Raw genomic sequence first — 13,173 nt, 5'->3', positions numbered from 1 at the left:
GAGCAAACAATGATACCCTTGGAAACTCTACATACACATGCACACGAATACAAATTAGATACAAGTGATAATAAATAAGCGTGGTCAGACTGGCAAAAGTAAGATCTGCGAAGTTTTGCCAGTGTAACCGCAAACTTTCTGCGAAACTTCTTGATATGTTAGCAGGCGGACGTAACGTGTTTCCGAAGCGCGAGGCCATTGTCATGTACGGATATGCATTGTTACGTCACAATCAGTAGCCATCGGACGGCGCACTCTTTCTTCTTTCGATCTTTTGCCAGTGTGACCGCGCCTAATAGTGATGATTGCCCCCCGATACATACAATTTTCAAGTTTATTGGCACACCTTGACACGTACATACACACATACATCCACACACAAACACATGCACGCGTGCATACACAAACACACAAATACAAGCACACACATTCACACACTAGACGCTCGAATACAAATACATTGTACATGCATACACAGCCCATGTTAAGTTCACACAATGCCCTTATATATATATACATATATATATATATATATATATATATATATATATTTTTTTTTTTTTTTTTTTTTTTTTTTTTTTTTTTTTTTTTAAGGCTTGCTGGCCTCAGAGCAGGCCACTGGATCAAAATTTGATACACAGCAAATATAAACTAATATGCAATTGCATCCAAGGCCTGGGGAAGATTTCCCCTTTTTCACCACAATATCATTTTTTCAAACGTTTATCATGATTTTTAACTTGCCTGCGCCATGGAAACTATAGCAGCGTTTAATTTCCCCGTCCAACTCAAGATATGGACTTATAGGTCTAATGCTAGTGCTTATGTCTCGTTGATTGGTGTTATTATTACATACAAACTGGGAGGTCTAACGACCTTTTGCGATTAACTTGATTTAATTAAAGACTGATGATGTCCATGGGGTAAGCATTTACCGTTACGTCAATCACAATAGTGCCATTATAGGGATATTAATAAGTCAGATATCAAATATGTCAGAACAAATATTTGGAGTGAGGGAAACAGAAATGGGGCTTCTGTCCTTGGAAAAAGAATGTGGTGACTATCAGATAAGATCAGTTTAATCAGACGATTTTGTGCTATGGCTTTTCAGAGTCTCAGCTCCAACAAAAGATCTTGATTTTATTCATTAAATCGTGTCAAAAGACATTCACCCACCTTCTAGAATACTATAATAGCAATGACAATGACCTTTCATCTTACACCTACACAGTTTTTTTTTTCAATTTAACCCATGTTACGTTCAAACAATGCCCTCATTTTTTTTATAGGCCTGTTGGCCTCAGAATATGCTACTAGATCAAATATATAGCAAATATGAAATAATAGCTTTGGAAACTCTACATACACATGCACACAAATACGAATTAAATACAAGTGATAATCTATGATGATTGCCTTGCGATACATGACAGTATTCACGTCTATTGGCACACGTATACATAGTATAGATCCACACACAAACACACTATGGACGCATGCATACACAGACACACAAATGCAAGCACACACATGCACATACAGACGCTCGAATACAAACGTATACATGCATACACAGATATACAAATACAAATACACACATGCACTTAACACACACGCACAAACAATGACACACATTTAGCTCTCCGCAATCATGAGGATCTGCTGTCCTTTTGACCTTAGTCGGAGGAAATACACTGTGTCAATGTTTGACAAGCAGAATCAAAAACTAGCTCATGTATTTTCATGAAAAAAGGTGTGCAACAATTAAAACCGGAAGCTAACTTCACCTAAATTTTGCTAAGATAAAAAATAGGGATCAGTTTAGTGCCTTGAGGCACAGAACAAGAAGTTGACAAAGAAGTAGAGGTGTGTTTTCCCATTTTTGTAATTGACACCAAATCGGATAAAAACGTATAATTAATGAGTATACAGTGTTCTTTAGTACTACGTTATGGTTGACTCAATCAAAATAATACCTTAATGAATTATATGCACTATGTGTAACTCAATGTGCATGATGCCCAGGTTAGTCAATCCTCTCAGATACAGACGGCATAAATCCAACGAAATAGTAAACAATAAAAAATAATCGGCAATGAAAAGGGAAAATGCATACACAGTGTGTATACAATCATCATACATGAATACAACTGCCAATTAACAACAACTCCAAGCTTTAGATTTCGTGCCAAATAGGGGATTTAGTAGATTTACGATATCTTTCTGTATGGCATCTTCGGTACACATTCCAGACATGTCCCTGAGCTGTCTGTGGGTGCGTTTATCAACTCCTTTTCTCGGCAGAAACAGGTTTTCCAAACAGCTTTCAAGGAATTTTTACGAGTTGATAAACGCAAAGCTGTTTTGAAAGCCCTTTCGGAAAGCCTTTTCGAAAGCCGCAAATTTGTGGCTTTCCAAACAGGTTTCCTAAACAGGTTTTCAGAAACCTGTTTGTAAAAGCCTTTGAAGTTGATAAACGCAAAGCTGTTTTGAAACGGCATGTAGTATTGTACTGCAGTTACGAACAATGCACGCCTTATCATGACCTCTTCTCCTCGGGCCGATTTGCGCAATGCAGCTGTGCTGTGACAGGCCATTCATCGTGTTCTCGAAGAGTTGATAAACGCAACTACTTTGGAAGCCGTTTCTAAAGGGCTTTGGAAACGGCTTTCGAAAGGGCTTTGGAAACTGCTTTTGAAAGCCGTTTAAACAGGGGAAAGTTGATAAACGCAGCCAAAGTCTCATGCCGCCACTCAAAAATATTTGAAGTATGTGCTAAACTAGGAAGACAATTGATTCATGTGGCATTGCATCATGACTCGTCACTCTCAAAGGAAGATATGTCTTTATGATGGTAATTGCTTTTCGCCGTCCCTTCTTAGAAAACAAGCGGCACATTAATAGTTCAGGGTTTTGGAAAGGGCTTTGGAATGGGCTTTGGAAAGTCGTTTAAACAGGGGAAAGTTGATAAACGCAGCCTGTATCACATGTACTGGACTTGGTAGGTGGGAGTAAGTGTCTGTGATTAAAGAGAAAGTCTAGTTCAAATATAAGTTAATCTGATAAGAAAGAGTAAAATGTTATGAGTTCAAAGGTAAAAAAAAATATGAAATTGAAAAATAAGGACGTTATGGCATTTCGAAGTTTTATTAGCTTCTGCAAAACAGCTCCTGTACACTGAATGTATATATGCAAATGAGTGAGCTAGCCATGTCATAACCTCACAATTTTCGATTAATTGTGTAAAAAAAAATAACAAAAATCCAATGTTTAAATTGAAGTCTGAAATATGACATTATTCCTGGTTAAATAACTTCAGGATGACATTATTTGAGCCCCTGGCATAATTGCGTTTGAATGAAAAACAGGCAATTTCAAAATTTTATGTACAAACTAGGGCCTATATGGCAAGTTGTCAGGGGATGACATGCTCACTTTGCCATTTTCATATTGATATTGACGTTCCAAGAACTGTTTCCCGAAAAAAAAAGCGAAACTTCAAAATAACTTCCTTCCTTTTCATCCGATTTCGATCGAAATTATACCGTTGAACTCTATTACTCTTTCTTAAGGCCGTGTCACACCTCTCCGGGCAAGCCTTGCGTGCGACTTGCGAAGAACAATTTTTACTACCCGGAGGTTCCCACAGATGACCCGCACATGACAGTACCTAGCACGTATCTCACCCGTAGTCGCCCGCAACCATGTTTAGGCCCTGTCACACCTTTCCGGGCAAGCTACGCGGGCTTGTTTCATGTGGGGATTTTCCAGCATACCGGACAATTTCTGATGGCGGACAGGATTTGGGCGAGTCAGTGCATGTGTCTTACTTGCTGGACGCGCTCTACTTAAGTTCAACTGGTTCAACGTGTATTCTGTGTGACCTGCGTGCCTAGCGCTTGGGGGCTGACAAGTCAGTGAAGGAAATCTTCTGAAAGAATGGCAGAAGTCCCACAGAATGTCATTATCTTGGCCGCAGACGGGGACTGCGAAGTATCTGCGTGGGAGTTGCCTGTGAGGTGCTGCCGTTGAGGGCCTCCTGCTGGCATTCTGCGTGGACCTCTGCGGGCAATCCCCGCGACTCAACCGGAAAAAGTTCTGATCATGCTCAAAACTTGGCTGCGGGTAAATCGGATGTGCGTGCGCACCTCCGGGCAACTACGGGTGAGATACAATCATGTGCGCGCTAGGTACTGTCAGGTGCGGATCAAGTGCGGAAAGTTCCGGGTAGAAAAATTTGTTTCCCCTCAAGTCAACCCGTAAAACTTCCCCAGATACGGTTTGACAAGGCTTTGAGCATGCTCAAAACTTGTTCCGAGTGAGTCGTGGGGGTTCTCCTGCAGAGGTACACGCAGAACACCAGTAGGAGACCCTTACCGGCAGCACCTCCAACGCAGGTTACTTCGCAGTACCCGAAAGTCTCTCGTAACAGAAAACGGATCCGTTTCAAAGCTCTCACGCAGGTCACACGGAATACAGGCAAGTAATAGAAGTGTCACGCGTCTAGCAGGTAGGACACAAAATGCGAAACTCGCAAACATTCTTGTCCGCCCGCAGAAATTTATCCTTAGCTTGCCCGAAAAGGTGTGACACGGCCTTTATCAGACTAACTGGTATATTTGGACTTGATTTTTCCCTTTACGAGCTTCGTCATACCCAGTGTAGTTCCTTCCCAAGCTGATAGATTACGACGTGCTCTCCTCGTACAAATTCAATTTTGTCAGCTTCTGGGTATGCATACTCAAGTACTGGTCTGATGTAGCAACAGAACACTCTCACCATGTCCTCAGTAGGGATTTTACACTTCTTCAGAATGCATAGAGTGTAAAGTAATTTTCGAGAGGCTTTGGACACCGTGTTTTCCACATGCACGTACCACTTCAAATCATCATCTTGGATTGTCATTCCTAACGATTTCAATTGAAGAACTAATTTGAGCTGTACATCATTCAAGGTGAAATTTGTGAGGGGGTCCATAATAAATTTCTAAGAAAGCTCACAATCATCAAATCACATTTAGGAGGTTTTAGTGGGAAGAGCATCATTTTGTCTGGCACTTATATCCAGGGATTTTGTCAAGAGCGTTTTAGAGAGTTGGGGGCTGGTTGCGTTTGACAACTTCTCCCAGTGTCAAACTATCTATACATTTCTATTAATTTGTTTTCATATTCACTAACTCAATTTAATCAACTTATTCAGCTGAAAATTTTCTTAAGGATTCTGCAAAGAAAAAGAAAAAATTCTTAAAAGGTGCATTACGTTTTTCACGTACGTACACACGATTCAAGATGACTCTGAGAAGTCTCTTACTAGAGACCTGGCAATTAAAAAACACTAAACAAAGTAAAACTATAGACAAATATGCAGTATATCGCATTACATAATCCAAGACCTAGTACGAAAAGTAAGGATTTGAATTACCTTACCTTCTGGGAGGTGTCGGGTTTGCAGATCTGGTGTTCTTGCAATGATATTGAAGATTGCACAAAAGCACAAGTTTTATTTCCTTGAAATTTTGGGCACCCCTCCCAGCGACGTGTTCTAAATCCTTGTGACAGAAAAATATAAATGCAAAATAGGTAAATATTCACATTCCGGATATCTTTCTGCTGTTTACGAATCCCTAAAACAATCTGTACAACATTGATATCGACAGTATGTATTCGTGTTGACAAGGCCAGGAGAGAACATGATTTGTCAATATGACGTGCAATTACTGCATGCCTAAAGCATTAGCATAAAGCATCACGTAATCAGAAAGCTATGTGTACAGACAATAAAATTAGTACAATAATTGGCCTCAGGACCTTCAAGTACGAAAAGTAGCGTCAGCAAACACTGAAATGGCAGCACGCCCATAACTAGACTCCCACTTTTGTTACAAAACCCATGCAAACAATAGGATCATAACGGCGAACTTCACTGTCATCGAGGTAATTATTTGTCATTCATATTCAGTTCAAGTCAAATAAGATTTTTTCAATACAATTGATTAAGGAAAACAAAAGAACTATGCTTTTACAACCCATCTATTCTGTTCCCATTCGCCACTCGCAATCCCACAACATTTTCCAAATAGCAGTGGTCACCAGAAAGGTTCGGGTGTGTCATTCTACGAGATCTATATCTTGCTATTGCGAATTTGTGCATAGGCCTAAAGTCCAAGTAAGGTGCATAACGTTAGCACCTGACCTTATATTGTTGATGACAAGTTAAGAGAGTTATACCCCCATTCCACAGAGATTTTCTTTCATCGGTTACTCACCGGAAGCAAAGTTAATCGCTTCCGGCCACCCAAAGAAGTGTATCGGATCGCTTGGATCCGACTTGTGATCAGTGTCAGACATGTCGGGCGGTGATCCGATGATGCAGATTGTCCGATGAGGATCACATGTCTGTCACTCACCTGATAGTCAACCAACCAAGTCGGATTCAACAGATTGTGATCCAATACACTTCGGTGGTTTGCCGCCTGGAAGGAACAAACTTTGCTTCCGATGAGTGACCGATGACCAGAAATGAAAAATCTGCGTGGAATGGGGTTATAATCTATATGGAGGAGTTTAATTGGGGTGGAAAAATGATTAAAGAAAAGTGATGACAAATTTAAGATGCATATTTTGACCTTAATAAAAAACCAAAGAAAATGAGAGCAAGTAAAATTCGTGATTTGTTGACCTTGTCATATCACAACACGTGGTGGAAGTGAAAAGACCGTTAAGGCCCAACGCATGCATGGTTACACACGACTGATCTCACAGTCACCCACAAACAATGGCAAATGGAATCTGTTGAACGCCCTTCCACTTGGTTTCATGACCAAAACGCCGTAAAATTGACGTCCATAATGTTGATTCTTTAAGTATTTGAGACCAGTTTGCTTACCCTTGTGGTTAACCAAATCGGGGTATTACACAAAAATGGTGTGGAAATTGTTTGCAAATGGGCGTTATTGCACTATGCAAGTCATGGGCTGTGAAGTGCTCAAATTACCTTTTTGTTTTTGTAAAGATAATTCACATTTTCTAAACATATGTCTATACCTTTTCACTCAGATCTAACGGACACATGGTATTCGCAAAACCATAGGATTATCGTATACGAAAACTTCTCTTCTTTTTTCTAGGTGCAAGCCATCAATAATGATGATGAGGATAACGATGATGATAATGATAATGATAATAATAATTTCTATATTTCCGTATTCTTTTCACGCATCCCATTATTTTTTCGATATAATTCTGACGAGATCGCTGGATCTGCTTTGCCTTTCTATCCGTTGTATTGTCTTCATGTTATGTTAGTCTTGTCTCATTCTGTCTTGTCTTTTAGTCTCCCTTTATTAGTGCCGTCGTCCCAGTCTCGTTTAATGTTTATTCACGTGTGTATGTGTGTCTATTTGTTACTCTGTCTTCTTAGTGGGCTTCCAGACATTTTTTAGTCTTTTTTCCTGACCTGTTTCCCCAGCTTTTTTCCCCTTTTTGCATCAGTTCATTTTTCTATTTGACATTCTGTACCTGAGGGGCCCACATTCTACAAACTTTGTCTTTTTAGTGGGTCCCTCAATTTTTCGATGTTTTGCGTATTGTTATATCGTCTTTATCACTTCAGTCAGTTAATTTCATGACAACGTATTTGTTACCCCAAGGTTCCACAATCATATTTTTCTCAATTTACTTTGTTTTGAGTGTGCAACCCTATTCTCTGTTACCAAAGAAAGTGAAATGTTTATGTTCTTTTCGAGAAATGAGTTTGAATTGAATTGAATTGAATAGTGATATATACATATCAATAATATTGATTAAGCAAATTCATATTATGGAGCATATCACAAAACATACATTAATGTTTCTATGCACAAGAAAGGAAGGGAAGTAGGGAATATAAGTAAGCATAGAAACTTCCCTTCATAATCCAAGTCACTCACTGGCGTGATGATTAATTATTCATTTCTTTAAAATAAATTTAGCGATGCAAATTAATTTTGCGAATTTCCTTTCTTCAAGTTGGATGTAAGGAGGGACCACTTCACCTCAACAACGTACACATAAATTATAAGGCAATGTCTGTATGATGTCAAATTACTAAATGTTGCGCAGCAGCCTATTCAAAATTGTGGTATAGTTTCCAACTGGCTCAGCTGGTGTAGGTCTGCATATACCGCATGTCTCCCAAAAAAAAAATTACAACGGGGCCCTCCGCAATGATATCTTTAAAAATAGTGAATCAATCTGAATACAAATTCAGGGTATAAAACTATAAGTCATTGCCCACATCTTACAGAAAATCCCATTCGATTTGCTTCTGTGGTCAAAGAAAAATTGGGAATTTTGTAGAGGATGTCGGGAACCTCTCCCGTCCAAATTCTGTCTATTATTCACACACAAGAGCATTGAATTGCTAAAATTGGAAGAATCAGACTCATGACATGCTTTACAACAATCTACATTTCTCTGTGACCGCTTAACCAAATTGAATGGGATATTCTGCAAAATAGAGCTAAGATGTTATATTTCAAGGCCCTGAAGTAGCACTTAGACAGGTCGATCATATTGAGTGTTATCAATTCGAAAATCTGATTGTAATTTTTGGGGCGACTTACTGCAGGATGTCCCCAAAAAATTACAATCAGATTTTCGCATTGATAACACCCAATGTGACTAATTCTTTGAAATGCTACTTCAGGGTCTTAAAATATAACATTTTAACAGAAGAATGTGGATTGTTGTAAAGCATGTCATGAGTCTGATTCTTCCAATCTTAGCAATTCAATGCCCTTGTGTGTGAATAATAGACAGAATTTAGACGGAAGAGATTCCCGACATCCTCTACAAAATTCCTAATTTCTCTTTGACCACTGAAGCAAATCGAATGGGGTTTTCCGTAAGATGTGGGCAATGAGTTATAGTTTCATACCCTGAATTTATATATAGATTGATTCACTATTTTTAAAGATTATCATTGTGGAGGGCCCCGTTGTATTTTTTTTTTTTACATACTGTACTGTAGCTAGCCTGACGTATGTATTGACTGCTTGCCAATAGATGGCGCGATTCTGAGGAGCTGCTGGACGGTGTGGTGGTCGACAAAGCACAATTTGAGTGCTGTAGTCATAGTATAGGCCTAGTTATACTCTCAAGTCGACAACCACCGCCTAGCATCTCCACAGAATCGCGCCATCTATAGTCTGTTGAGAATGAGAAGGGCATTAAGTCGTCTTGAACACTAGGGTTTAGTGGCAACTAAACGCCCTTATCAGGCAATCGATTGAAATGTGGATAAAAATACATCGCAAGCTAGACGAGTGTACATCTTGAGCCAAATGTTGGAAATAAAAGGTGGTTTTATTGGCACCGTTACAGATCGGAAGCGTACATTTTGTATAACACGAAAATATTCACTCTCAGGCCAAGAAAGATTATTGCACACTGTTGTTAAAGACAGCTTTAGATGTTTGTGTTTATCGCATAATATTGTGTCTTTAGTGTGCAATTCTTTTGTAGCAGAACACTATTACTTCATGATTTTATTATGGAATCTGAGTCAGGGGTTGGCTCTACAAGACAAAGGAACAGAAATCTTGTAAACAAAAATAAACACACACACACACAATAATTGTAAGAACAACTAGACATTTCCATATCTATTATTTATTCATTTATTTATTTATTCATTTATTTATTTATTCATTTATCTATTTATTTATCTATTTATTTATTCATTTATTTATTTATCTATTTATCTATTCATTTATTCATTTATTCATTCATTTGTTTATTCATCTATTGATTTATTTCTTTATTCATTTATTTACTTATTTATTTACAAAGAAAAGTTCACTTAGATTTTTGTCACCATTACATTTTCTTTGTAATAAGAAGCTGCCTAGGGAACATCAATTACAAGTTATCAAGAAATCATGAATCGCTGGATAAATCATTGGAAAGAAGATAAAGATCTTTGCCTAAGGGCATAACCTCTGATGTTAGGGGAGTCGAACAAATGACCTTATCTAATTAATAGTTCTTGGTCTTACCCATTGATCCACAACGGTTTGTCATTCTGTTTCTTTTTCTTTCTTTTTTTTTGTTTGTTAGTTTGTTAGTTTGTTAGTTTGTTATTCTTGTTTGTTGACATGCCATGAAATTCTAAGTTCCTTTCACTCTGCAAAAGACACTCCAGTCAGTCGAGTTTAGAATTTTACCGCAAGATCGCATACAAACAACGGTAGCGGCTCCCTCCAGCTATTCGTCTATTTCTCGAGCGAATCCGTGAGTACCGGTAACATTAAGCTTGGAGCAACAACGTCCGACTGAGGGCGTCCTCCAACACAAGCTGCTAAAAAATTAAAAGAACTTTTACTGTCTGCGTTGAATTAGCATCAATTCCGTCCCATACCGGTACCACGCCGTGTAAGGCACGGCGAGTCCAAACTAATCCAAATATTGACACGTGTATCTGTCTATAGTGTGATAACAATAACAGTCCACTGCAAAAAGTTTAGCATGCAAGTCTCCTCCAGGTAAAATCAGTTACAGTGTATGTCACAAGTGACAAACTTCAGCAAACAAGACCGGAACAAAACAAAAACGAAACTTAACAGTTTTCCATCATTTTACTTTCAATCACAATTAGCGGAATCATTATTATAATCGCCATTCGCATTATTATTATTATTTTTATCATTGTTATCATTATCACTACTATTATCATGATCATTATTATAGCTATCATTGTTATTATAACTGTTGTGATAACTGTTATAATCATTCAATTCTGATTCTTATTATCGCTATCATCATCATTATCATCATCATTATCATAGTGGTACAATCTGTATGAAAAAAAAATCCCCAAGCTCATCGAGGCAGAATATATACAGCTTTTGTTTTCTGTAACTGATGCTTAACCCCCGAAATATCAATTCGGACAAGTTTCCATATTTAAGGTTTTAAAGGATGTGTACAGTTGTGGTTGAGGTAAGGATTTAGCTTTTAACGTTTTGCGAGATATTCAGAAACCACTCTATGAGATGTCAAAGAGCATGCAATTCTAAGGGGTATCACAAGTTTATTTGATGAAAATCGGTTTGAAATGGCTGAGATATCCAAAAACAAGGTGAAACAAAGAGATCCTAATAAAAGGCGTGGCCTGTCGCCTTTTATTATCATCATCACTTTTTTTGGATATCTCAGCCATTTGAAAACCAATTTTCATCAAATATAAACGTTGAATCCTTCTTACAATTAAATGCTCTTTCATATTTCATGAAAGGTTTCTCCTTATCTCACTTAGGAGTGTTATAAACCTGAATCCCCTCCTCAACCAGTAGTGTACAGTCCCTTTAAGTCATTATAGACGTGAAGCATTGCTGTGAAGTTGACGTGAAAGATATGATTATATCTGATTCAAACACATCAGTCAAACGGAGGGCCTCGGTTCTAATGACGCAAGACGGCACGCCGAACTTGAGCCAGTAAATGATAGGGAAAACATCCAGGAAAATCCAAAACATTCTCGATGAAAATGAAGATTCGCGGTGTCTGCACAGACCCCCGGCCCGTCCCGGCACACCTCCAACAGATCTGCTGTACACTCATCCCGTCTTCTAGTTTACGGCCCGAATATCTAGCCATTTCTTCGTCACCCCACGGCGCGCTGATTAAATCTGGTCCAGTCGAGACAAAGACTCAAGAAAATCTTAGCGTCGCCCGTCACCATAGCGACCGAGTAAAGCCAGTAGGAGAATGCCGTAGAGTGTACGGAATCATTGTCCGGAGGACAATACGATCTATTTGGTCTAAGAGGTTGGAAGCTCCGCTGCCCAACTCAAATCTGCGTGCGGCAGCAGTGATTACGCAACACAATCCATCCCTTTCTCCTCTAATAAAGAAAAAGAAAAAATACATACTGCGTGACTGGGTTCCTTCAGAAGTAGGGCATTGGGGACATAAAGAAATGCAGAATCTCAGAATCTCAATAACAGGAAGTTACTTTTGGCTGTCTAACGGGGAAGAAATCTCATGGTTTTATCCTAAAATTACTATCAACAAATCCTCTTAACACCCTCCCTTGACCCGGAGTCCCATAAAACAAACAACACAGTCCTTACAATCTTGATTTATAGTAAAATGATGATCAAGATGAATACAGAGTATTGCAGTCACCATCATTACACGCTAATTAGAACAACGATGCAAGCAGAATTCTACAAAGGGATAACAAGAAGAAGACCAAAAAGGATATAAATGCAAGAATGACAATCGAGGTATTTGAATCATACACCACTCTACCCTTTTCCTCTATAAACTTACCTGCTTGCATAATCATTTGCCCAGAGATTTATGTTTCTATATTTCATTTAATTTAATTCAATTTCATTTCATTTCATTTCAATCATTTCATTTCATTTCATTTTTACCATTTCATTTCATTTCATATCAATCATCTTTGTCCATATCATGGATATTTGTTTTGTCCACATTTGTGTATTCTTTTTAAAATATACAATACAATTACATTAACAACATTTAAATGACAAGTTCACCTTCATAAACATAAGGATTGAGAAAATGCAACAATATTAGTAGAACACATCAGTGAAAGTTTGAGGAAAATTGGACAATCGATGCAAAAGTTATGAATTTTTTTAAATTTTTGTGTTGGAACCGCTGGATGAGGAGACTACTACAGCTTGTGAGTCATATGCGTACAACAGTATAAAGAAAATATAAAAGAAAATTCAACATATTTTCACTTTTTTCGCATAATAAAAGAGCAATTGACTTGCCTCTTTCTAAAGGCAGGGGGAATAATATTACCCATAACTTTTATCGGTAACGAGTCAGGGGAATGTGTACTTTTTTCAAAAGATGGAATTTTGTGAAATTCTCTTTATATTTTCCTTATATTGTTGTACGCATGTGACATCTAAGTTATTCATACACTGCAGTAGTCTTCTCATCCAGCGGGTACTGCAAAAAAAACTTCAAAAATTCATAACTTTTGAACGGATTGTCTGATTTTCCTCAAACTTTCAATGATGTGTTCTACTAATATTGCTACATTCTCTCAATCCTTATGTTTATGAAGGTGAACTTGTCCTTTAACACATAAGAGAGGCATCATTTTGCCAACGTTGTAAAACATAGAACAATTTGCACATCTTGA

The 13,173-nt window shown here is 38.1% G+C and overlaps 1 protein-coding gene across 1 annotated transcript in view; it reads right to left on the bottom strand.

Annotated features, from left to right (window-relative positions):
- Positions 1–6,350, bottom strand: part of LOC139739312 (uncharacterized) — a 96,028-nt gene extending 89,678 nt beyond the window's left edge. The window contains exon 1 of the mRNA XM_071649927.1: positions 6,269–6,350. Coding sequence (XP_071506028.1) covers positions 6,269–6,350 — 82 coding nt within the window. The remainder of the gene's footprint in view (positions 1–6,268) is intronic.
- Between the last annotated feature and the right edge of the window lie 6,823 nt (positions 6,351–13,173).

This window comes from Diadema antillarum, unplaced genomic scaffold (genome assembly GCF_040938485.1).
Source record: "Diadema antillarum isolate AM-2024a unplaced genomic scaffold, OU_Dant_1.0 seq00000793_RagTag, whole genome shotgun sequence".
Classification (NCBI taxonomy): Eukaryota; Metazoa; Echinodermata; class Echinoidea; order Diadematoida; family Diadematidae; genus Diadema; species Diadema antillarum.
Note: the sequence above shows the minus strand (reverse complement) of the source record. Positions and strands in the feature narration are given on the sequence as shown.